The sequence below is a fragment of the Xyrauchen texanus genome, chromosome 30 (assembly GCF_025860055.1).
Source record: "Xyrauchen texanus isolate HMW12.3.18 chromosome 30, RBS_HiC_50CHRs, whole genome shotgun sequence".
Lineage (NCBI taxonomy): Eukaryota > Metazoa > Chordata > Actinopteri > Cypriniformes > Catostomidae > Xyrauchen > Xyrauchen texanus.
Genome location: NC_068305.1, coordinates 40,916,184 through 40,943,326, shown reverse-complemented (window position 1 = coordinate 40,943,326; position 27,143 = coordinate 40,916,184). Strand labels below are relative to the sequence as shown.

The window sequence follows — 27,143 nt, the reverse complement described above, 5'->3', positions numbered from 1 at the left end:
TCTTCCCTTTCGAATCCTTATTTGGTTCTTTGCTACACTCTATATAAACCAAGCACTAGAGGTTTGTTCTCTAAAGTTTCCTCAGCAGAGGACTGTTCATCAACTCTCGGTGTGCCTGGAAAACTCAATCGGTCGCTATGGGTGATGCTCTGATGGCAGAGTTCGGAAAGGCTGCTCCCTTCCTGAGGAAGTCGGACAAAGAGCGTCTCGAAGCTCAGACGAGAGCCTTTGACATCAAGACCGAATGCTTTGTTGTGGATGAAAAGGTGGAGTTTGTCAAGGGGAAAATTGTCAGCAAGGAAGCAGGGAAGGTCACTGTTAAGACGGAGGATGGAAGGACAGTGACCGTCAAAGACGGAGACGTCCACCCGCAGAACCCTCCTAAATTCGACAAAATCGAAGACATGGCTATGCTGACCTTCCTTCACGAGCCCGCGGTGCTGTTCAACCTCAAAGAGCGTTACGCAGCTTGGATGATCTACACCTACTCAGGGCTGTTCTGTGTAACCGTCAACCCTTACAAGTGGTTACCCGTGTATGACTCCGAGGTAGTCGCAGCTTACAGAGGTAAGAAAAGAACAGAGGCGCCCTCACATCTTTTCTATCTCAGATAATGCCTATCAATATATGCTAACTGATCGGGAGAACCAGTCGGTCCTGATCACTGGAGAATCCGGTGCTGGGAAGACTGTCAACACTAAGAGAGTCATCCAATATTTTGCCAGCATCGCCGCCACTGGTGGAGCTGCTGGAAAGAAAGACTCTAGCAAGGGAACCCTGGAGGATCAAATAATCCAGGCGAACCCTGCACTCGAGGCTTTTGGCAATGCCAAAACGTTGAGAAATGACAACTCATCTCGCTTTGGAAAATTCATCCGCATTCATTTTGGGACAAGTGGTAAACTCGCCTCTGCTGATATTGAAACATACTTGTTAGAGAAGTCTCGTGTGACCTTCCAGCTAAAATCTGAGAGGAACTATCACATCTTCTTCCAGATATTGTCCAATGAAAAGCCAGAACTACTGGACATGCTGTTGATCACCAATAACCCATATGACTATTCGTACATCTCCCAAGGAGAAGTAACTGTTGCATCAATCAATGACAACGAGGAGTTGATGGCTACTGATAAGGCCTTTGATGTACTCGGTTTCACTTTAGAAGAAAAGATGGGAGTCTACAAGCTGACAGGTGCCATCATGCACTACGGCAATATGAAATTCAAACAGAAACAGCGTGAAGAGCAGGCGGAGCCTGACGGTACAGAAAATGCAGATAAGGCAGCTTATCTAATGGGGCTGAACTCTGCCGACCTGCTCAAAGGACTCTGCCATCCGAGGGTCAAGGTAGGCAATGAGTACGTTACAAAAGGACAGAGTGTAGACCAAGTGTATTACTCAATCGGTGCAGTGGCCAAGTCAGTGTATGAGAAAATGTTCAGCTGGATGGTGGTAAGAATCAATCATTCACTTGACACAAAGCAGCATCGCCAGCATTTCATTGGGGTGCTAGACATCGCTGGCTTTGAGATCTTTGACTTCAACACATTTGAGCAACTCTGCATCAATTTCACAAATGAAAAGCTGCAACAGTTTTTCAACCACCACATGTTTGTGCTTGAGCAAGAGGAGTATAAAAAAGAGGGAATTGATTGGGAGTTTATTGACTTTGGGATGGACCTGCAAGCCTGCATTGATCTGATTGAGAAACCTCTCGGGATCATGTCCATCCTTGAGGAAGAGTGCATGTTTCCAAAGGCAAGTGATCAGACTTTCAAATCAAAGTTGTATGACAACCACCTGGGCAAGTCAAACATTTTCCAGAAGCCACGGGTGGTGAAGGGAAAGGCAGAGGCGCACTTTGCCTTATGCCATTATGCAGGCACTGTTGATTATAATATTGCAGGCTGGCTGGTCAAGAACAAAGACCCACTGAACGAAACAGTTGTCGGGCTCTATCAAAAATCCTCTTTAAAGTTGTTGAGTCATCTCTTCTCATGTTATGCAGCAGCAGATGCAGCTGAAAAGTCCAGTGGAAAAGGGGCCAAGAAAAAGGGGTCATCTTTTCAGACCGTCTCTGCCCTGCACAGAGAAAACCTCAACAAATTAATGACCAATCTGAAAACCACACACCCACACTTTGTCCGCTGTCTGATTCCAAACGAGAGCAAGACTCCTGGAATCATGGACAACTGCCTTGTTATGCACCAGCTTCGTTGTAATGGTGTACTTGAGGGTATCAGGATTTGCAGGAAAGGATTCCCAAACAGGATCCTCTACGGAGATTTCAAACAAAGATACAGGATCCTGAATGCATCTGCCATTCCAGAAGGCCAGTTCATTGAGAACAGGAAGAGCGCCGAGAAGCTCTTAGGGTCGCTAGACATTGACCACACACAATACAAATTTGGCAACACAAAAGTCTTTTTCAAAGCCGGCCTGCTCGGTACACTTGAGGAGATGCGAGATGACCAACTTGCTCGTATCCTCACTAGGATCCAAGCTTATGCACGTGGCTTACTCATGAGAGCAGAGTATCAGAAACTTGTGGAGCGCAGAGACGCCCTCATGGTCATCCAGTGGAACCTTCGTTCCTTCCTTGGTGTAAAAAATTGGCCGTGGATGAAACTGTTCTTCAAGATAAAACCTTTGCTAAAGAGTGCCGAATCTGAAAAGGAGATGGCAAATATGAAGGAAGAATTCAATAAATTAAAAGAGGCTTTGGAAAAATCTGAGGTCAGGAGGAAAGAGTTAGAAGAGAAAATGGTCTCTCTCCTTCAAGAAAAGAATGATTTGCACCTTCAGCTGCAGTCCGAGCAAGACACCTTAACCGATGCCGAGGAGCGATGTGAGCAGCTCATTAAAAGCAAAATCCAGCAGGAAGCAAAAGTCAAAGAGCTTTCAGAACGCATAGAGGACGAGGAAGAGATAAACGCAGACCTCACAGCCAAGAAACGTAAGCTGGAGGATGAATGTTCAGAGCTCAAGAAAGATATAGACGACCTGGAGCTGACACTGGCCAAGGTGGAGAAGGAAAAGCACGCCACTGAGAACAAAGTGAAAAATCTCACCGAGGAAATGGCATCCCTTGATGAAAACATAATGAAGCTCACCAAAGAGAAAAAGGCTCTACAAGAGGCTCACCAGCAGACACTGGATGACCTTCAAAGTGAGGAGGACAAAGTAAATACACTGACAAAAGCTAAAGCTAAGCTTGAGCAACAGGTGGATGACCTCGAGGGCTCATTGGAACAAGAAAAGAAAGTTAGGATGGACTTGGAGCGTAGCAAGAGGAAACTGGAAGGTGACATAAAACTGACTCAGGAGAACGTAATGGATTTAGAGAATGACAAACAGCAATTAGAGGAAAAACTCAAAAAGAAAGAATTTGAAATGAACCAGCTCAATGGGAAGATTGAAGATGAGCAAATGGGTTCAGTGCAGTTGCAGAAAAAACTAAAGGAGAATCAAGCTCGAATTGAGGAACTGGAGGAGGAGCTAGACGCGGAGCGTGCGGCCCGTGCAAAAGTGGAGAAACAACGATCTGATCTTTCTCGAGAGCTGGAGGACATCAGCGAGAGCCTAGAGGAGGCAGGCGGAGCCACGTCTGCTCAGGTGGAGCTCAATAAAAAAAGGGAGGCTGAATTTCAGAAGTTACGCAGGGATCTTGAAGAATCCACCCTTCAGCATGAGGCCACAACGGCCACTCTTCGGAAGAAGCATGCGGACAGTGTTGCTGAACTTGGGGAACAGATTGACAATTTGCAAAGGGTCAAACAAAAACTAGAGAAGGAAAAGGTTGAATTAAAGTTGGAACTGGATGACCTTTCCTCAAACATGGAAAGTGTTGTCAGGGCCAAGGTAAATCTTGAAAAGATGTGCCGGTCATTAGAAGATCAGATGAATGAGCATAGGTTGAAAGCGGAAGAAGCCCAGAGATCTCTTATTGACTTGTCTACACAGAAAGCCAAGCTGCTAACTGAAAATGGGGAACTTGGACGCCAAATGGAGGAGAAGGAATGTCTGATTTCTCAGCTGACTAGAGGAAAGGTCTCCTACACCCAGCAACTTGAGGACCTCAAAAGGCAACTTGAGGAAGAGGTGAAAGCAAAGAATGCTCTTGCTCATGCTGTACAGTCAGCTCGTCATGATTGTGACTTACTGAGAGAGCAATTTGAGGAGGAACAAGAAGCAAAGGCTGAGCTGCAAAGAGCCTTGTCCAAGGCTAATACAGAGGTGGCAACATGGAGGGCAAAGTATGAGACTGACGGAATCCAGCGGACGGAGGAACTGGAGGAAGCCAAGAAGAAACTTGTACAAAAACTGCAAGAAGCTGAGGAGGTGGTGGAAGCGGTGAATGCGAAGTGCTCTTCTCTTGAGAAGACTAAACATCGCCTGCAAAATGAGATTGAAGATCTGATGCTGGACCTTGAACGCTCAAATGCAGCATCTTCTGCCCTGGACAAGAAACAGAGATCATTTGACAAAGTCCTTGCAGAGTGGAAACAAAAGTATGAAGAGGCGCAATGTGAGCTTGAGGCAGCACAAAAGGAAGCTCGCAGCTCGAGTACCGAGCTCTTCAAGCTAAAGAATTCCTATGAAGAAACTTTAGATCATCTTGAGACGATCAAGAGGGAAAACAAGAATCTACAGGAGGAAATCTCAGACCTAACAGATCAGGTGGGAGAAGGACGGAAGACCGTTCATGAGTTGGAAAAACTCAGGAAACAGCTGGAACAGGAGAAAGGGGAGTTGCAGTCTGCACTGGAGGAAGCGGACGCTTCAGTTGAATATGAAGAGGGTAAGATCCTACGAGCCCAGCTAGAGTTCAACCAGGTGAAGGCAGACATTGAACGCAAGATGGCCGAGAAGGATGAAGAAATGGAACAAGCAAAAAGAAACTACCAACGTATGGTAGATTCCTTGCAGGCCGCTCTTGAGGCAGAGACAAGAAGCCGTAATGAGGCCTTGAGAGTAAAAAAAAAGATGGATGGGGATCTTAATGAAATGGAAATTCAGCTAAGCCAGGCCAACAGACAGGCAGCTGATGCCCAGAAGCAGCTGAAGATGGTACAGTCATGTTTAAAAGACACTCAACTCCAGCTGGATGACACACTTCATAGTAACGATGACCTTAAAGAAAACATTGCCCTTTTCGAACGCAGAAACAACCTCATCCAAGCAGAACTAGAGGAACTGAGAGCCATGTTGGAACAGACAGAGAGAGGTCGCAAACTAGCGGAGCATGAACTTACAGAAGCAACGGAGAGGATGCAACTCTTGCACTCACAAAACACTAGCCTCATCAATCAAAAGAAGAAGCAAGAATTGGATCTGCTTCAACTTCAGAATGAAATGGAGGAACTGGTGCAAGAGTACCGCAATGCAGAAGAGAAAGCAAAGAAAGCCATCACAGATGCAGCAATGATGGCTGAGGAGCTGAAGAAGGAACAAGACACGAGTGCACACCTTGAAAGGATGAAAAGGAACATGGAACAGACCATTAAGGACCTACAGCACCGTCTGGACGAGGCAGAGCAAGTAGCAATGAAAGGCGGGAAAAAGCAGCTCCAGAAAATGGAAGCTCGGATCCGTGATCTTGAGAATGAACTGGAAGCGGAGCAAAAAAGAGGTTCGGAGTCCATCAAAGGCGTGCGCAAGTTTGAGCGCCGCATAAAGGAGCTTACTTATCAGACGGAGGAGGATCGCAAGAATTTGGCAAGAATACAGGACTTGGTGGACAAGCTGCAGTTGAAGGTGAAATCCTACAAACGTTCAGCTGAAGAGGCCGAGGAACAGGCCAATGCCCACATGGCCAAATTACGAAAATTACAGCATGAGCTGGAAGAGGCAGAGGAGCGTGCCGACATTGCAGAGTCTCAAGTAAACAAGCTGCGTGCTAAAACTAGAGACGGTGTGCCTGGAAAGAAATCACAGGATGAGTAAAGCCCAAAGTAGTTGCGCTTCAACACATTTGTTTGTTTATTGATTTAAAGATTAACACGACTATAAACACCTTATTTTACATTTGCACGATGGAATACACAATATGACTGCACAAGCCAAACCTCAACACATGGATTTAATTGACACAATGCCATATGTTTAATTATCATTCAAGAATGACGGTTTTTGCTTATAATTTGAAATGCACGTTCATGTTGAACAATAAATTAAATGCATTTAACCATAAATGTCTCGTTATTGATTTTGCATTGCTGTTAATTTTCCTTATCTGACCTATCCTGAAATAAAATCTACAAATAATAATAATAATAATAATTTATTGAAATAATGGGATTTGTGGCTACATATTCATATACATCAGGGGCGGAGCCAATTTTGTAAGTTTTGGTTGATGCATTTTTTTCAAAAGAGCGAGACCACAAACGAATAATTTACTATTTTAATACGTGTTTCAATAAAATACAATGTTTATATTGCCATAGACTACTCAAAAATAAACAAATATGCGAATATTAACAGGTAACATGTTGCAATATGGAATTGAGCACACGTGTTTGTGGTGGGTCTCCTTAATTTTACTTTACGTAACACTTTACTCCCCTTTTGGGACGTGCGTCTTTGTGTCTAATTGTTTGTCATCTCTCTCCGACAAGTCTTTCAGGTTGCCGTCCACAGAGGCTGCTACATCAGTAAAATACTCCGCATTTGGCGAGTGTTCATTCCAAACCTTGTTCAGCAGGAGTAGGCTGTAAAATTCAAAACAGTGTCGTTGACTTCAAGCTTTGCAATCGCACTCACACTTTCTGTTGGAAGAGTGTCTCTAGAAAGTTTTAAACGATCATGTGTTGGTGAATGGCGAGAGACCCGGCGAGACACTTGATTTATAACAAAGAGCCACACGTGTCTCGCGAGCCATCGGTTCCCGACCCCTGATATACAACAAACTTACAAATGTTTATAGAAAAGTTGCAACTTTAACTGTGAACACTGAAAAAATATAAAGTTAATTTATACCATATAAAAATGCAACTAATAAAAAAAAACACAGTACAGAAATTAATTTGACCCACATCTGAAATATACTGAAATATATAGTATATAATATATATATATATATATATATAGAATATAATGTTATGTATTGTGCGTTCATGAGGTTAAATGTAAAAAGAAAAAAAAAAAAAAAAAAGGGAAAACAAGAGTCATTTATTGTTTTATCCCATTTATTTTTACATTTCATTTTGTCCGACCAAAAGCAATTTATAAATTGTTTGAGGCCAACTACATTTTGAATGGGAGCAATGCTGAACTAAACCTTTTCTTACAAAAATAGGACAGCAGTTTATCTCCATATTGTTCTGTCACTTCAGCAGCAATAACAAACTTGAAAAACAACCAAACCTAAAGCCATTAAAACGAAAATTCACTTCAGTACTCTTAAAACCGATTGAACTCTTTAACATTTCTCACTGACGTCACACAGAATGAACTTCGTCCTCAAAGCAGCGGTCTACAGTAAACTTCCCTTTTTAATCAAATACTAGATATTTACAGTTAATACAACATATACGTTAATCAATACAAACATAATCAAACTCTGCTAGAAACCGTATTTGCATTTGTAATGAGCTTCCTTTGAACTCATCTTTTACATTCTCTCAGTTGCAACTCACGACTGACACAAGCTTCTATATGTTCAAGCTTTGATACATACAAACAACATATTTATTGATCTTACATCATAACAGATAACCCACATGCTCAGACAAGCTAATGTAACACATCCGTGTTGATATCATTGTCACAAGGGTGTCAGATACAATTGTAACACGATTGTAACAAGTAACAGTAAACATGCAACTGTTGCATTCCTTTTCACAATTCTGGGCCGGAGCTAAATGGGTTCAAACATTAACTTTGAGAGTTGCCCGGGGACAATGGCAAGCATGATATGGTACCTAGTGAGATAACACACTAGCGGAGATCGACTGAACCGCGGGCGACGATATCGCTAACCTTCACCCGTCAGAGAGCAGCGCATGCTAAAATTAGATTTCCACTCCTCGGAATAACATAAAAGCACTTTAATAACGACGGATACGTTCTCCGGCGAGATTGATAGAACGGACGTAGCTTTCGCGAGTGACCTTAGTCTTGCTAGACGACCTATTGACGACCTAGCATTGATTTCACAGAAACAAAACCAGACTGAAACGGGCAAAGTCATACGGTTGCGTACCTTGGCGTTGACGAACCCTTGAGAATACGTCATTCCCAAAAATACGAATGGACCAAAAAAGTAGAAGCCAGTATCTTAAGCTGGTATCGGTGTTTTGGTTTTCTAGCCGCTCAGACCAGTTTAAGGTAGTCCACCAGCTAACGACTAGACTTGACCAGCCATAAACCATCTATTACGCGCACAGCTTAAACTGGATTTGTCTAGTTTCTACTCATGTCAAATTAAACATGCTAACGAAGGTTTAACGGCTTGCAAGGACGAGGGTTTGTTTAGTTGAGACACTGATTTGCATTTAGCGATATAACAGAAGTCGTGTAGCAGTTTGTGAAAGCCAAAAGTCAATTATATCAACAGTCAACGTCTTACTTTCAACGGTCAGATTCATACGTTTAACTGTTCTTGTAAGGCAGAAAAAGGGAACACGTTTGTTTGTTTGTTAAATATTATAGAATATAAAAATATATTTACATATGCAATTCACAGAGCTCAAGTTATCGTACATGTTAACAGACGTGTTAAAGATTGTGCAACTCCATTTACAGTGGGCAGATGGCGCCCTGTGCTGCAACAGGTCAGCCATATTGGGAAGCGCTACGAGCTAGTTCCGTCCCACTCACAGACTGGATGGTTGCGTTTGCTGCTGCAATGCAGAATGATGCGCTGGTGCGGCGGGAGCGGTTTCGCAGTCTTTAGGACCCTCGTCGGGGCGTACGTACAAGAGGAAGAGGGTAACGGTTGCAAACGTGGTCGCGTTGACCGGAAAGGCGCGGAGAAGAGTTGAGGTAAGTCCGCGCGTGAAAACCCGCCAACCTTCACGCTCGATGCTCTTCCGCGTGCAGTCTATGATGCTGCTGTACTGGAACTTCCCGCCCACGCCGTCGGCCTGCAGTCGTGACTTGATCACGTCCACGGGGTACGTGGAGAGCCACGACGCAATTCCCGACATGCCGCCGGCAAACAGCAGTTTGGGAATCATGTAAGGGTCCTCTGGCTCACAACCCAGCGAGCGTGTCAGTAGATCGTATGCGAGGAAGTAAACGCCAAAGCCAGGGGTCTCTCGGATCAGGGTCGTAACCATGCCGCGGTTGACCCCCCGTATGCCCTCGCGCTGGTAGATGCGAGCCAGGCAGTCCAGCGAGTTTTTGTACATCTTCCGAGTGGACGACTTCTTCTCGCCCGTACCTTGCATTTGCATGCGGGTCTTAGCCAGCTCCATAGGGCAGCAGATGACGCATTGTATGGTGCCCGCCGCCGCCCCAGCCAGGAACTGATTCAAGGGCGTGTCCTCGCCCAACCTGCGCATGGTGTTGCCCTGCACGCCGAAGACGATGGCGTTGATAAACGTCAAGCCCATCATAGGTGACCCAATGCCTTTATAAAGGCCAAGCATCTGGGGAGAAGGTGAGAATGAGTCACAAGTGCTGCAAAATATATATTCTAAGGGGTTTTCAAACTTTTTGATGCCAAGGACCCCCTAATACGATGATTCCTAAAATATAAATAGTTATATATTTTCATGTGTAAAGACTCATTTATACTGTGTGTGAAAAATAGAAAGCGTTTACACTCTCTGAAATGTTCCACTGACCCTCTAGCAACCCAATGTGGCCCCTGTGGGGTCCCCAGCCCGCAGTTTGAAAACCCTTGTTCTAAGCAACATATTTTTACATGCACAGATATCAAAGGCTAAATCACATTTGACATTTTTAATTCCAATCTGGGACACTTTCAAAATCTAGATTTTGACATTTAAGTATTAGGGGTTTATATATATATATATATATATATATATATGTATGTATTATACTATTAATAAATTACATTATATATATATAATTTACTATCATATTAATAAGTTATATTATAAATATAAATTATTATATTAATATATTATATTATACATATCTATAATTTATTATAATATTAATAAATTATATATATAAATTATCAAATTAATGAATTATATTATACATATATAACATTAATTATAATATTAATAAATCATATTATATATATATAAATTATTATTATATTAATGTATTATATTATACATAAATAACATTATAATATTAATAATTTATATTATTTATACATACATTATTATAATATTAATAAATATATATAATATATACATATATAAAATATTTAATTTATAAATATATTAAACTTACATAATACACTCACCTAAAGGATTATTAGGAACACATACTAATACTGTGTTTGACCCCCTTTCGCCTTCAGAACTGCCTTAATTCTACGTGGCATTGATTCAACAAGGTGCTGAAAGCATTCTTTAGAAATGTTGGCCCATATTGATAGGATAGCATCTTGCAGTTGATGGAGATTTGTGGGATGCACATCCAGGGCACGAAGCTCCCGTTCCACCACATCCCAAAGATGCTCTATTGGGTTGAGATCTGGTGACTGTGGGGGCCATTTTAGTTCAGTGAACTCATTGTCATGTTCAAGAAACCAATTTGAAATGATTCGAGCTTTGTGACATGGTGCATTATCCTGCTGGAAGTAGCCATCAGAGGATGGGTACATGGTGGCCATAAAGGGATGGACATGGTCAGAAACAATGCTCAGGTAGGCCGTGGCATTTAAACGATGCCCAATTGGCACTAAGGGGCCTAAAGTGTGCCAAGAAAACATCCCCACACCATTACACCACCACCACCAGCCTGCACAGTGGTAACAAGGCATGATGGATCCATGTTCTCATTCTGTTTACGCCAAATTCTGACTCTACCATCTGAATGTCTCAACAGAAATCAAGACTCATCAGACCAGGCAACATTTTTCCAGTCTTCAACTGTCCAATTTTGGTGAGCTCTTGCAAATTGTAGCCTCTTTTTCCTATTTGTAGTGGAGATGAGTGGTACCCGGTGGGGTCTTCTGCTGTTGTAGCCCATCCGCCTCAAGGTTGTGCGTGTTGTGGCTTCACAAATGCTTTGCTGCATACCTCGGTTGTAACGAGTGGTTATTTCAGTCAAAGTTGCTCTTCTATCAGCTTGAATCAGTCGGCCCATTCTCCTCTGACCTCTAGCATCAACAAGGCATTTTCAGCCCACAGGACTGCCGCATACTGGATGTTTTTCCCTTTTCACACCATTCTTTGTAAACCCTAGAAATGGTTGTGCGTGAAAATCCCAGTAACTGAGCAGATTGTGAAATACTCAGACCGGCCCGTCTGGCACCAACAACCATGCCACGCTCAAAATTGCTTAAATCACCTTTCTTTCCCATTCTGACATTCAGTTTGGAGTTCAGGAGATTGTCTTGACCAGGACCACACCCCTAAATGCATTGAAGCAACTGCCATGTGATTGGTTGATTAGATAATTGCATTAATGTGAAATTGAACAGGTGTTCCTAATAATCCTTTAGGTGAGTGTATATATGGTTATTTTTATTATACATTAATACAATAAATGACATTAAATAAAATAAAATATAATTAATAAAACTACAGTTCAGGAGTTTCAGCTGTTCAGACTCGTCTGATATTAGCCTCATTTAAAAGCCTAAACTCTCAGATTTGAGTAGAATATCAGAATTGGGCACTTTTGCTTGTGGTGTGTAAATGTAGAAGACAAAATCACTTAAGTTACTCACTGACTCTTGACGTATGATGGATTGGAAGCAGTGAAATGTTCCTCTGTAAAGAGGTTTATCAACACTCTGCACCTGAAGTCTGACCTGCAGGAGACACAGACGGATTAACACAACAAATCACTTCACAAGTGTGTATGTAGCACAATGTGGAAACTGGAGAAAGGGGCGGCTCGACGGAGATCTGGACTGGAACTGAAAGGGTGTAGGTAAAATGCAAATAAATAATGTAAAATGGTCCTAAAATGGGCTTCTACTTTGCAAGTCACAGAGTTCAGAAGGAAACAGATAGGGGCACGTAACAACCTCCCCGTCAATAAACATCAACCAAAAATAGCAGCGCTAACTGTTTGCTAGGTCGCCGTTTCAGGAGATGCAGTTAATTAAAGAGCCAACATCAAGTTTGACATGACGCTCAACTAACATGCCGTTAAATCTGCGGCACCAATGCCAAGAGTTGATGATTACTTACCTTAACCGTGTCAAACGGATGTCCAACCAGGACTCCAGCGGCACCTGAAGAAGAGAAACACATGATGACTATTTATATTTATTCAATAACATGTGAAACAGAACAATTTTAATTGGACTCTTATTGGACCCTTTTGCCTTCCTGTTTCTAATGACATTTTTTGAGCATCTCTTTAATCTTATAAAACCACCTGGATGTAGAAGATCTTGTAAAATAACTTCCAAAATGGCTGCCTGCATATTATGATGCACTCAACGTATTTATGTGAAATATTTGCTGATTTTGAGTAAGCAAAATAAACAATAACATTTACTTTGCTACTGATATTTCAAAATTAGCATTTATTGAATTCAAGCAACATTCGCTTTAAATCGGGGGTCTACAACCATTTTCAGGCTATAAAAGAGACGTGCCAGGACCCCCGTTACATATTGCCGAAAATTAAGTGTTGAGTTTTATGCCGATAAAAACATGGATGGTAGGATACCAAATTATTTTATATATACTTCATGATGTTTACATTGCAAAGCCATTGAAATAATCATTAAATGCTGCCCTGATGACAAGACCAGCTAAAACCAGCATAAGCTTGTTGGCTGGTTTTAGCTGGTCAGGCTGGTTTTAACTAGTCAGGATGGTCTTAGCTAGTCTCCCCCAGCCTGTCCACCTAAAAAGTGCTCAAACTCCCTCTGAAACCAGCTAAAACCAGCCAACCAGCTTAAGCTTTTTAATGGAACAGTATGCATAAAATGTTCCTACTCGCCTAAAGATATCAAAGAAATAAGTGTCCTGAGATATCTCACCGGTCTCTGGGACAGCTGTAGACTCTAAAAACGTGTCGCTTTTCACCTGTCAATCATTGTGCTCGTTCTCATAGTGTTCCATATGAAGCGGATCACTGAGGCTGTGATTCATAATGTTTGTCAGATGAGGGCGCTATTGAGCCACTGTTGAAATCGACAGCGACAGGAACAAACAACGCAGCTCTTTCGCTCGGTTTTGGTCTCAAAATGATCTTTGGAGGGCGGGGTTTTGGAATGAGGGGGCGTGGCTAATTCAACAGTCACGCGAAAGCTTTAGAAGCTTTAAAGGGCTTGTGTGAAAGTTTTGACAGTTGAAGTTTGAAATTACAAACATTTTAAAACGAACTCATAGCTCATTTAAATATTACATCAATATAAAGTAGAACTTTGGACACTTTGAAAAGGCTTAAATGACACCTTAGCAGGGCTTTTCGATGGAATAATTATAATAATAATCATAATAATAATAATAATAATAAGAGCCAAGCTGTAGGGTAACCCCAAAACGAATTTCCCCCAAAAATGACCATTTTATTTAGCACTGGCTAGTCATAATCCGCCCCTGGTCACATGACCTCATAATGTTGCATGCTTGATGTAGCTCGTCTTAAATATATATTACATCCTGAATCCAGTTGTGTAAAAATTCTTAACTCTAGTTATTCAGATCAAGTAATTAGAAAGCAAGAGATTAGGGTTGCACAATTAATTCGATTTTACACTTACGGCTGCCGCAATTAACTAAAAGTGTCGGCAGTTTGCAGAATTCTCTTTAGGTACGCTCCAGTCTAAATATGCCATGTGCAATGTGTTTTTAGGCAACATTGATCATTGTTATCAATCAGAGACATGTCTGTTGTGTGCATGAATAAACCAAAGTGTTTCGATTTATTCAGAAGCCGACTTTTATGCCATTTTCTGGGCTATAAAAATACATTTTGTCACGGCTCCACCGGTCTCTCTCTCTCTTTCTCCCTCACTGTCGTCAGTGCTCTCTCACCCCTGAGTTCTAATTACACACCTGCATATCATTAGTGGCTAATCAAGGACTACATATATACCTGCTTTCACGCATACTCTTTGTGTGTTCTCATCGATAGTATCTCTGAGACTCCAGAACTTTCTACTATGTCAAACACACCTGTGTCTTCATTATTGCCTGCAGGTATCACAAGACTGTTGTGAGTTATCTGTTCATCGTGTCTATATTACTCACCTTTACATAATCTGTTCAATAACCCTGCTACTGAGTTCATATCTCTGCCTCTGTGACACCTTTAACTTTTAAACCCTCGCGCTTTTATTTTGACATTCTGAACTTCCCAGGACGTCATGTAGGTGTCTTTTTGTGGGCTAGTTCACAGTAGTTTCATTCGCTTCTTATGCATATTCTGGTAAAAAGCTCCTCCGGTGCCGTTCTAAATGCATATTATAAGTGAACCGAACTATTGAGCATCTATATCGGAGATGATGTTCTTGAGTAGCGCTCAAATGTTGTGCACTGCGTGAAGGCTAACAATAGCCGCGAGTGTGTGTGTGTGTGTAAAATGAGCAGCGCCATTCAATAGCGCGCTGGAGCTGCGCGTGCATTTTATATATTTATTTATTAAACAGCCTCTAATAATTAAAATAACAACAATAAAAAAATTTGGCTGATAGCCTAAATAAAATGCAATTGCACTAAATATAAAACGTCCCCGTGGTGGCGTAGTGACTCTCAGTTGCCTCCGTGTCTGAGACGTCAATCTGCACATCTTATCACGAGACTTGTTGAACGCGTTACCGTGGCGACCTAGTGCGTGTGGAGGCTTCACGCTATTCTCCAAACCACATTACCACATAAGTGCGACCACGAGGAGGTTACCCCATGTGACTCTACCCTCCCTAGCAACCGGGCCAATTTGGTTGCTAAGGAGACCTGACTGGAGTCACTCAGCACGCCCTGTGATTCAAACTCACGACTCCAGGTGTGATAGTCAGCGTCAATACTCGCTGAGATACCCAATTATGATTTTTGTCCTAATGATGTTACTTTCTGTTCATTCATCAGACTGTAAATGCACAATGTTTTTTGACTGTATACTGCACTTCTGCAAATGTACAGTGCCAGTTGGGTATTCCATGCACACACACTTCAGAAATAGCAAGAGTTGTTTAACGTTATAGTTTTTGCTATTCTAAACACATATGAACATGAGAACTTAATTCTTAGACAATTAGCCGTTTATTTTCCATCTGTAGCGACACGTCGGCCCTCATGCTCATGTACACCACGAGTCACATGAGGTTTGTGCTCCCCAGAGCTTCTCAGTATTTCACAGGGTATCAGATGACAGGGGTGACGTACTGCATCATGTCAAGGACGACAAATCCACATGGCCGTCCCCGGCTCACTGGGTGGGCTGCCAAGAGAAGGCATTGGCACATGCTGACCAATGAACACATGGTTTTGAAAGGTAAGTGAGGGGCAGTCAGGTGATCGAGTCGGGTCAAGGGTTGATTAGTGACGAAAGTGATGTTGTGTAAAGAGTGGCAAAAATAAATACGTGAAGAGTTCATTTGAGTTCAGAAGACATTTGTTTGCCACACGATCGGATTTATTTATATATTTTATTCTAATAAGGTTGTCCACTGTGATCAAAATGAGAAATATTTATAAATCTATAGTTTACAACACGTAATAAAGAAATTACATTTTGGTGTTCATATTGGTTTCACTTATTTTTGCAATATATTTATTGCTTTTTATAAAATAGATATGAATAAAAATGCTTTATTTATATATTCATTTGCTTATTAAATGCTATAAATATTTTCATATTAAAATGTATTGTGGTGTAACCAAGATTTAACAGACAGACAGTCAGAGAGACTGACAGACAGTCAGTGAGACAGACAGACAGTGAGAGAGACAGACAGAGACAGACAGACAGTCAGAGAGACAGACAGACAGTGAGAGAGACAGAGACAGACAGACAGAGACAGACAGTCAGAGAGACAGACAGACAGTCAGTGAGACAGACAGACAGACAGTCAGAGAGACAGACAGACAGTGAGAGAGACAGACAGACAGAGACATACAGTCAGAGAGACAGACAGACAGAGACATACAGTCAGAGAGACAGACAGACAGACAGTCAGTGAGACAGACAGACAGTGAGAGAGACAGACAGAGACAGACAGACAGAGACAGACAGACAGACAGTCAGTGAGACAGACAGTCAGTGAGACAGACAGACAGACAGACAGTGAGAAACAGACAGACAGTGAGAGAGAGAGACAGAGAGACAGACAGACAAAGACAGACAGAGAGAGAGACAGACAGACAGTCAGTGAGACAGACAGACAGACAGACAGTGAGAGAGAGAGACAGACAGACAGACAGAGAGAGAGAGACAAACAGACAATCAGACAGACAGACAGTGAGAGAGACAGACAGACAGAGACAGAGTCAGACAATGAGAGAGACCGACAGTCAGATAGACAGTCAGACAGACAGTGAGAGAGACAGACAAACAGAGAAAGACAGAGAGACAGACAGACAGTCAGACAGACAGTGAGACAGACAGATATAGATAGATAGACAGACAGGGAGAGAGACAGACAGACAGTGAGACAGTTAGTCAGATAGATAGACAATCAGACAGACAGACAGACAGTGAAACAGACAGACAAAAAAATATTTATATAACAGGAAGAATTATAATGAACAATATACGTTGCAAAAACATTATGTAATTAATTGCAAATAAACTATTGATTGTTCATATCAGTGTTGTCATGCTTGTGACTGATATGCAAATGATTTTCATATGGTCAATAACAGGCCAATAATTATCAGAGGCCGCTGGTCCGTCCCTAAAAACAAGAATACAAGTTTGATACCAATATTCCATAAGCGCTCGATTCCAAGTCTTCTGAACTCACATGAGAGATGTGTGAGGAACAGACACGATCTCAATCACATTCAGAATAAAACTAATGGTGCATTCACGAATCGCACGTGGTGTCACCAAACACGGCCAGCAGCATGAATATGCAGATTAACATTCTTCAGAAATCTCCTTGTGTTCCACAGCAGGAAGAAAGTCACACGGGTTTGTATAAACATGAGTGTGAGTAAATAATGCCAGAATGTTCATGTTTGTGTCAACTACCCCTTTAACATCAGACACGAGGTCCATAATGACACCTGTGCTCCAACATTTATAAAGCACTTTGTCTTCAAGTCAGTAACATGAAACACAAGCCGGCTCGCAGACGCAGCCCCCAGCACCGCTGGCTGTGATTGGCTCCCGCATGGGCGTGTGGATGCTTCGTCAGGGGGGCTATTCTGAGCTTTTCCTGGAAACGCATTTCACAGCGGCTCAAGCTTGTCAGTTATTTGCACAAGAGAATAGGATGAAGGTTTGTAGGTTAGCGGTTTATATAGTTAAGGTGAAATGTGAAAAATACATTCTCCCGTCCCAGCTGAATATGCACGAAGCCATTCGTTAATAAATGTCCCTGAAGCACTAAGGTGCTTTTTCAGCACATTGCTCTTTTTGTTTGAGTGGTCAGCCTGACACGGTAACACTGACTCTGAGTTTTGGGGGTGGGACTATCTGTTTGTTTGGTCAATGGTGGATGGGGAAGTATTCAGTATGTGGTTTAGTAACAGGCTTGAATATTTGGTTACATACTTGCTAGGGCGGGGCGATATGACGATATACTGTATATCGTGGCGATGATACAAAGTGTCAATCAATAGAGGTGTTGCTATGTCCTTGTGGCAGGGCGGAGGGCAGATCAGGCTAATCAAGCCTCCGAGCGGGATAAAGGCCGATGACCATCATGTGTGTGTGTTTGTCTTTTAAGTTTATCATTAAAATTATTATTTATATTGTCAAGCCGCGTTCTCGCCGCCTCCTTTCCATTGACCCCTTTTAGACTGGTGCCGAAGCCTGGGAAGGAGGAGGGATGCCCGTCGCGGAGTCCTCGACACTGCCGTCCACCCAGGGGAGCGCCGCTGCCATCCACCGCCCCTGGCACCAGAGTGGCCGACCATCTGGACGCAGTGAACGGCCGCCGTCCGCGAGGCGAGTGGGGACTGGACTCCCCGACCACCTGGAGCGATGGAGCCGCTGCCAGGGGCGGAGGAGAGCCCTGCCATCCCCCAGAAACGCGGAGGGGTCGGAGGAAGACCGCCGTCTGCGAGTGGGAGGAGGGAAGTGTTCCCCGACCACCTGGAGCGGTAGGGCGCTGCCAGGGGCGGAGGAGTGTCCCCACGAGTCACCGAGAACACGTGAGTCTGAGTCTGACTCTGGTCCGTCCGGGGAGAAGCGGCTGTCGTCCGCCTGAGAGGGTGGAGGAGTGATCGAGGACCATGCGACGGTGTATCAGAGAACCGGCGAGTAGCTTTTTTTTTTTGGTCTTTCCCGGGTTTCGGCACCAGCGTAAAGGGATCAAATAGAAAGGAGGAGGCGAGAATGACAATATAAACAATAGTTTTAATGATAAACTTGAAAAGACAAACACACAAATGACGGACATGTCCGTAAACTATCTCTCTCTCGTCGCACCACCGTCTGTCATCGGCCTTTATCCCTCTCGGAGGCTTGATTAGCCTGATAAGGGACCGGGTGTGTATAATCACTACCCGCCCTCCGCCTTGCCACAGTCGTGTATATGTAACGTGTAATGCACGCTTCACGTGAGACGTGAGAATTTAAGAAACATAAACAGGGTTTTAAAAATTCAGCGGCCACCCAAGCAAACTCAATTAAATGCATCTTGTTTCATAGGCGCTTAATATGCTTCTCATCTGACGAGCACATCTGTGTTTCACGTGAGCGTCATGTGCACTATCTCTGGAGCACGCAGGAGCGCACGAGTCCGGCAGGATTCCTGATATTTACAGGTGAGCGCGGAGTGGGATCACGCACGCTACTTAATCCTTTTTGACCCAGGAAAAACCCTGAAACAACATCTCCACAGAATGTATTATTTATTTGTATTTTTTTGTATTGCTTTAGGAAGATCTTGAGTTTCTTGAGGAAAGTTTATAATAACAATAATAATACTGGTTAACAGCATCTCAGACTGAAATGTGGCATAATGTGAAATTTAGCATTATGGTAAGAATGATTTATAAAGTTGTTTTGTTTTTTGAACTTTTGACTATTGTCAAGCTCCAAATAAAGAGAAAATTACAGTTGAACTCAGAAGTTTACATACATTTAGGTTTAAGTCATTAAAACTCTTTTTTTTAAAACACTCCATATATTTAATATTAGCAAAATATAGTTTTGGCAAGACGTTTGGGACATTTACTTTGTGCATGATATGAGTAATATTTCCAACGATTGATTACAGACCGATTGTTTCACTTTTAATTGACTATAATCACAATTCCAGTGGGTCAGAAGTTTACATACACTAAGTTAACTGTGTCTTTAGGCCGCTTGGAAAATTCCAGAAAATGATGTCAAGCCTTTAGACAATTATCCAGTTAGCTTCTGATAGGAGGTGTACTGAATTGGAGGTGTACCTGTGGATGTATTTTAAGGCCTACATTCAAACTCAGTGTCTCTTGACATCATGGGAAAATTAAAAGAAATCAGCCACGACCTCAGAAAAACAATTGTGGACCTCCACAAGTATGATTCATCCTTGGGAGCGATTTCCAAAGGCCTGAAGGTGCCACGTTCATCTGTACAAACAATAGTACGCAAGTATAAACACCATGTGACCACACAGTCATCACACCGCTCAGGAAGGAGACGCATTCTGTCTCCTAGAGATGAACATAGCTTGTGTGAAAAGTGCAAATCAATCCCAGAACAACAGCAAAGGACCTTGTGAAGATGCTGGAGGAAACAGGTGGACGAGTATCTAGATCCACAGCAAAACCAGTCCTATATGGACATCACCTGAAAGGCTCAGCAAGGAAGAAGCCGCTGTTCCAAAACCACCATATAAAAGCCAGAATACAGTTTGCAAGTGCACATGGGGACAAAGATCTGACTTTGAGAAATGTCCTCTGGTCTGATGTAGCAAATATTGAACTGTTTGGCCATAAAGACCATCATTATGTTTGGAGGAAAAAGGGGTGAGGGGTGAGGCTTACACGCCAAAGAACGGCATCCCAACAGTGAAGCATGGGGGTGCAGCATCATGTTGTGGGGGTGTTTGCTGCAGGAGGGACTGGTGCACTTCACTAAATAGATGATGACATCATGAGGAAGGAACATTTTGTGGATATATTGAAGCAACATCTCAAGGCATCAGACAGGAAGTTAAAGCTCGGTTACAAATGGATCTTCCAAATGGACAATGACCCCAAGCACACCTCCAAAGTTGTGGCACAACGGTTTAATGACAACAAAGTGAAAGTATTAGAGCGGGCATCACAAAGCCCTCAAATCCAAATTTGTGGGCAGAACTTAAAAGCGTTTACAAGCACATTAGTTTCACTCAGAGACCAAACAACAGAAGAGTATTAGGAGTGGTGGAATAAGGTGCCCATGTGATTGTTTTCCGTTATTTGGAACATATTTGATATAAAAGTTTGAGTATTTTCATATTTGTTCAGAAGCTTGCATTAATGGTTTCAGTTATTCTGCTTTAATGTTGAATAAAACACCTGAATATTTGCTTGGAGAGGTTTTTGGACACTTAGAGTAAAGAAAGGCCACCAGCGTTCCCAAACACTGAAACTTCTGATTCTTTGGTAGGATCAACACAAAATCTTTGCCAAATACACTTGACATATTGGGGAACAACACAAAAGTTATTTATTTTCCCTAGGATGTATATTATGTATAAAACATTTATTTTTTTTAAATGATACTTTTGGAAAGTCTATAAGGTGAGTTTTCTCAGCAGTGTCTAAAACTAAAAAAAATCTCAGAATTATTCCAAATCTATTTCTTTATCATATTTTTAAATTTTTATATATATATAAATATATCCATGCATACTTTAGTCTTAAAGATGCACTCTTTTAGCCGACTCTTCCTCATCCCGTCGGTCTCAGTAGTACTTGTGTTTTCAGAGTCTATACTGACACCTATCGTCCTGGATACTGGAAGATTGTTTACTAAATGCTGCCGCTTTACACCAAGTGTGCCGCACAAGCCCTCAAAAGCTTAAACGTCTCGATCGCCCCCCGGTGGCTGGTCCTAGTATAGGTCATAAGCCCCGCCTCCCCATGTTATTCAACGGGACGTGAGACCAACTAAACAATTAAATTACACTTCACATCTCTTTTTTCCAAAGATAGTTTCTGTCATTTACTGTCGTTTCTATCACGTTGATGTCATTTCAAGTGTTTGTTTTCAAAATAAGTTTGTTTTTAGTTATTTGATGCTATAAAAACGCTGCTGTGACATCATGATTGACAGCTGTGATTGACAGGTTCTCTGAGCGGACTTTTTTTCGGGATCTTCGTGGGACTGAGGAGATTGGAGCTTTAAATTTAATATCTAAATTTCTATAATTAATTATTTCACACCGTCATAAGTCAAAAGTGCAGGGGCGTGTGCTTGCGATTGATTCGGCGAGAGTGAGGGCGGGGCCTTGATTTCGCGGCTTTACTTCCTGCTCACTACTGCGCAGGTCTGGTCCCAAATCGCAACTGCGCCAGACTCAAGTCCCAAGATGTCAGCGCCATATCGGGACACTGGCGGCTTCAGTTCTCACCAATGGAAAAGAGCGAAGGGTGTCGGCCATCTTTTTTTACAGTCTATGGTTCAGCTCAATCGACAGCATTTATGGCGTGATAACGATTACCACAAAAATGACTTTTAACTTGTCCCTCATTTTCTTTAAAAAAAGCACAAATCATGGGGGTCTGGGTATCTCAGCGAGTATTGACGCTGACTATCACCGCTAGTCGCGAGTTTGAATCCAGGGCATGCTGAGTGACTCCAGTCAGGTCTCCTTAGCAACCAAATTGGCCCGGTTGCTAGGGAGGGTAGAGTCACATGGGGTAACCAAATTGGCCCAGTTGCTAGGGAGGGTAGAGTCACATGGGGTATCCAAATTGTTCCGGTTGCTAGGGAGGGTAGAGTCACATGGGGTAACCAAATTGTTCCGGTTGCTAGGGAGGGTAGAGTCACATGGGGTAACCAAATTGTTCTGGTTGCTAGGGAGGGTAGAGTCACATGGGGTATCCAAATTGTTCCGGTTGCTAGGGAGGGTAGAGTCACATGGGGTATCCAAATTGGCCCAGTTGCTAGGGAGGGTAGAGTCACATGGGGTAACCAAATTGTTCCGGTTGCTAGGGAGGGTAGAGTCACATGGGGTATCCAAATTGTTCCGGTTGCTAGGGAGGGTAGAGTCACATGGGGTAACCAAATTGTTCCGGTTGCTAGGGAGGGTAGAGTCACATGGGGTAACCAAATTGTTCCGGTTGCTAGGGAGGGTAGAGTCACATGGGGTAACCTCCTCGTGGTCGCTATAATGTGGACTATACTGTTGACGTGTGCTCTGTTGTTGTTTGTGGAACGTTTACTGTGTTTGATGCTTTATTGTTTGGTTTGCATGAACTAAGCATTGTCTTATAGCACTACATAAAGTAAACATCTCATCATTATTGTCATTATTAGTGGTAGTAAAGCTCGATTAATAAGCAAAGACTTGGTGCACCTTTTAAGTTGAGCATTTACTTCCTGTTTGCACTTTAGAAGGTTTAGAAATCCGTCAGGGAAACCAAACAAAGAAGTAAAAGACTTCAGCTCTCAGAGCTTTTTATTAGTCTTCAGATACAACCAGTAAATGTCAACCGCAGCTCAGTTCAAAGCTGAACAAAGGAAAATGTCCTGCGTCACCAGACCACATTGTTTGCCCTCGCAGAACTCACCACCATGACACTAGGGTGTCGGACGACATTGCTAAGGTGTTATTCACAGGCTCATGTGAAGAGTCTGTGATTTCTGTTCTCTAAATCTGACTGGAGTTCCTCTGTCAATGTAAGTCTATGGGGTTCTTCCATCACACTGAACATTTACACAGCAAAAAATACATTCTTTAAGAAGTATTTGAGTCTTGTTCTCCAGTAAAAACAAGGAAAATGGCACGAGATATTTTGTCTTGTTTTCTGAGAACTATCTAAATTTAGTGAGCTTTATGTTTACGACAGGAAAGCACGATTTGCCTTTGGGGATGAGAAATATCTCAAATGTAAAACGAGCGGAAACTGATGGAGTCTGTACTCCGGGTAGGGAAGGAGGTGTTGCCCCAAGTGAAGGAGTTCAGGTACCTCGGGGTCTTGTTCACGAGTGAGGGGACAATGGAGCGGGAGGTTGGCTGGAGAATCGGGGCAGCGGGGGCGGTATTGCACTCGCTCTATCGCACCGTTGTCACGAAAAGAGAGCTGATTTTTGTTCCTACCCTCACCTATGATCATGAAGGCTGGGTCATGACCGAAAGGACTAGGTTACGAGTACAAGCGGCCGAAATGGGCTTCCTCAGAAGGGTGGCGGGCTTCTCCCTTAGAGATAGGGTGAGGAGCTCAGTCATCCGTGAGGAGCTCGGAGTAGAGCCGCTGCTCCTTTGTGTCGAAAGGAGTCAGTTGAGGTGGTTTGGGCATCTGGTAAGGATGCCCCCTGGGCGCCTCCCTAGGGAGGTGTTTCAGGCACGTCCAGCTGGGAGGAGGCCTTGGGGAAGACCCAGGACTAGGTGGAGAGATTACATCTCCACACTGGCCTGGGAATGCCTCGGGGTCCCCCAGTCAGAGCTGGTTAATGTGGCTCGGGATAGGGAAGTTTGGGGCCCCCTGCTGGAGCTGCTGCCCCCGCGACCCGACTTCGGATAAGCGTTTGAAGATGGATGGGTAAAATGTCAATTAAAAATATCTTGTTTGAAGAATATTTCAATATGTGTACTGGAAAACAAGACAAAAATACTAATTGAGTAAGTGTTTGTTTATTTGCAGTGTAATAGGGTCAAACGGGACTAAAGGCACATTTAAATAGCATCAAAAACTCCCAAAGCACATTCCTAAACACCTGTTAGTCACAACACGCTGCCAAACATCCCTGATGCATGAGATCATTGCGTGTAACGTCACAAGTTTGAAATGAACAGGAAATGGTTGACTTTGTCTGAAGTGGTTATTTTGAATAAACATCATCTTTATTTGTTACTCAAAAAAGCATTAGTTAACTTGCATTAGTTGATTGTGCACTGTAAGTTTCCCCACACTTTAATATTCAACTTTATTGTCACTGTGCAGAGTACAGGTACAGAGCAATGAAGTGTAGTTGTTTTCTAAACTAAGCTGGGGTCAGAGCGCAGGGTCAGCCATTAAACCCCTGGAGCAGATGCTCAAGGGCCCAACAGCGGTGCCAGTAAACCAGAGCCTTAACCGCTGAGCCAACACCCTTTATTTTAAAAACTAAATTTTAATTGAAACAACCTTTTGTTATTATTTATTTTCACACAAATCATGTTGATCCATCAATTTCCAATAAAATAAAAAAAAGAAAATGTGTGTATATATATATATATATATATATAAATACACACACACACACACACATTTTATTATTTTTATTATAATTTATAATTATTATTATTATTATTATTAATTATGTTGCTCCATCAATATTCAATTAAAAAATAAATTATATATATATATATATATATATACACACACACACACACACACACACACACACTTTTTATATATATATTATTATTATTATTAATTATGCTGCTCCATCAATATTCAATAACATTTTTAAAGAATTAATATATATACACACACACACACACACACACACACACACACACTTTTATTATTATTATAAATCTTTAATTATTATTAATTATGTTGCTCCCATCAATATTCTAAAGAATAATTTTCTATTCTATTTAAAGAATTAATATATATATATATATATATATATATATATATATATATATATATATATATATATATACACACACACACACACACATTTTATTATAATTTTTATTATACATTTACAATAATAATAATAATTATTATTATTAATTATGTTGCTCCATCAATATTCAATCAAATAATTAATATAATTAATATGTAAATATATATGCACACACACACACACACACACACACACACACACACACATTTTATTATAATTTTTATTATACATTTACAATAATAATAATAATTATTATTATTAATTATGTTGCTCCATCAATATTCAATCAAATAATTAATATAATTAATATGTAAATATATATGCACACACACACACACACACACACACACACACACATTTTTTATTATTATTATTTTTAATTATAAAAAATTTTTACATTGACACATTTTGTGACCATGAAACGAGCTTAATTTCTTAAGGGGTGTGTTCAGCCCCTTTGTGCGCTACTGGCTGGTTTAAATCACTGTAATGTGAGCAAGAGTGATGATGACTTCAGTTAACACCAACTGTTAAAACATTATTACATTTAAAAGACAAATAAGCCTTTTAAAACAGCACAATGGAGTTTATCCTCAAACTCATTCACAGAAGAATGTTGACACTGAAACAACCAAATCAGTCACAATGGAACATCTAATGTTGCGTCACAATGGAACACTTCCCTTCCATTCTGATGCTGATCACACTCTGTTAAACGAGGACTTCCAAAGTGCATGAACATATTTAGAGGCAACAGTTCCACCTCCTAGAAACACCTTAAATAAGTCCAACAAATAAACGGCAGCACTTCCAATTCCCAAATCTTCAATCCCATATTCAAGTCCTCACAATTTATCCCGATTTATTCTTATTTATCCACTGAATAAGAGGGTCAAGAAACCAATCTATTGTCCCATGTGCTCCGTGACACCATGTGACGTGGCTGTTTCCTCCACTACAAATAATTCAGCATTCAACATGACCTGAAACAAAACCCTTCACGTGCACGCGCACGATTACAGTCCCGCATGATTCCAGTCAATCGCAGTCCATTACTCAGATAGAAGTATCAGACTGGATGTACTCTTAACTAAGCCCTAATCTTACTGACACCCCGCAGACAGGAATTCAATGTCCTGTTCGAGACTATAGAAATGCAACCTACCTCCTATGCAGCCAGCAAGGAAGTCCATCTCTCAAACCGACTCCCACAGTCTCAACCTTCGCTTCAAATGGTGGTTGAAATGGTTTTGGGATCTTGTTTATTTCTTCAGGCCTGTCCCGCGCTGAATTGCAGCAGTCTTCTGGTTATTATAACGCATTCAAAGCACGCGCACTGTGTAGGTCACTAATCGGGTTGTAGTGGAGAATTTCACCTCTTAGGTTGACTACCACCCACTGGGTTTACTGTCTATTTGTGTCCCGGGCCCTGGATGGGTAGTTGTCGGTGGGGAGGTGTGTGAGCGTGCGGCCAATCGCGACGCACAGATTTAAGGAGGCTTCTCGGGGGCAGCATTAGCGTCAGACGCGATTTTTCCGGGTTTCCATTTTTACCAATTCTACTATGGCGAAGGCGTGTTGTCAAGCCGCGTCTTCTCCATTGGATGGTCACCGATGAACGTCATCGCGATTGTGCCGTGACGTCGACGCTGCGTAATAAATATTCATGAGCCTCGCCTTCGCCGTAGTAGGACTAGCGTTGAGGAGCCTGGTTCGTTTGAATGAATCGACTCGCTCGGACGGTTCGACTCAGTGATTCGTTTAAGCCTGTTAAAGGGACAGTACACCCAAAAATTTAATTCTCTCATCGTTACCGCAGCCTCATGCTACCCCCAGATGTGAAACTTTCTTACTTCTGCAGAACACAAATGAAGATTTTTAGAAGAATATTTCAGCTCTGTAGGTTCATACAATGCAAGTGAATGGTGACTGAAACTTTAAAGCACATAAAGGCGGCATATAAGTAAACCATATGACTCCACTGGTTTAATCAGTGCTTCTGAAGCAATCCAATCGGTTTTGCGAGAAAAGAGACCAAACCGAAATATAACTCCTTTTTCACTGGACATCTTGCTGTCACCAGTCTCCTTGGAAAACATGATTTCAAGCTCAATTACACTTCCTAGTGCTTGCATGCACACTAGGAACTGTAA

The 27,143-nt window shown here is 42.0% G+C and overlaps 2 protein-coding genes across 2 annotated transcripts; one reads left to right on the top strand and one right to left on the bottom strand.

The window, feature by feature from the left end:
* The first annotated feature begins 64 nt into the window (after positions 1–64).
* On the top strand, positions 65–6,213 carry myh6 (myosin, heavy chain 6, cardiac muscle, alpha). Its single transcript, XM_052097965.1, is given in 2 exon segments — positions 65–586; positions 588–6,213. Coding segments are annotated over 2 exon segments (5,808 nt in total). The 5' UTR covers positions 65–137; the 3' UTR covers positions 5,947–6,213.
* A 976-nt stretch (positions 6,214–7,189) lies between these two features.
* Positions 7,190–26,522, bottom strand: slc25a29 (solute carrier family 25 member 29). Its single transcript, XM_052098043.1, has 4 exons — positions 26,156–26,522; positions 12,294–12,337; positions 11,825–11,908; positions 7,190–9,596 (listed from the first exon to the last, which is right to left on the bottom strand). The coding sequence occupies exons 1-4, from the start codon at positions 26,181–26,183 to the stop codon at positions 8,820–8,822; spliced, it is 933 nt and encodes a 310-aa protein (XP_051954003.1). The 5' UTR covers positions 26,184–26,522; the 3' UTR covers positions 7,190–8,819.
* Positions 26,523–27,143: the final 621 nt, after the last annotated feature.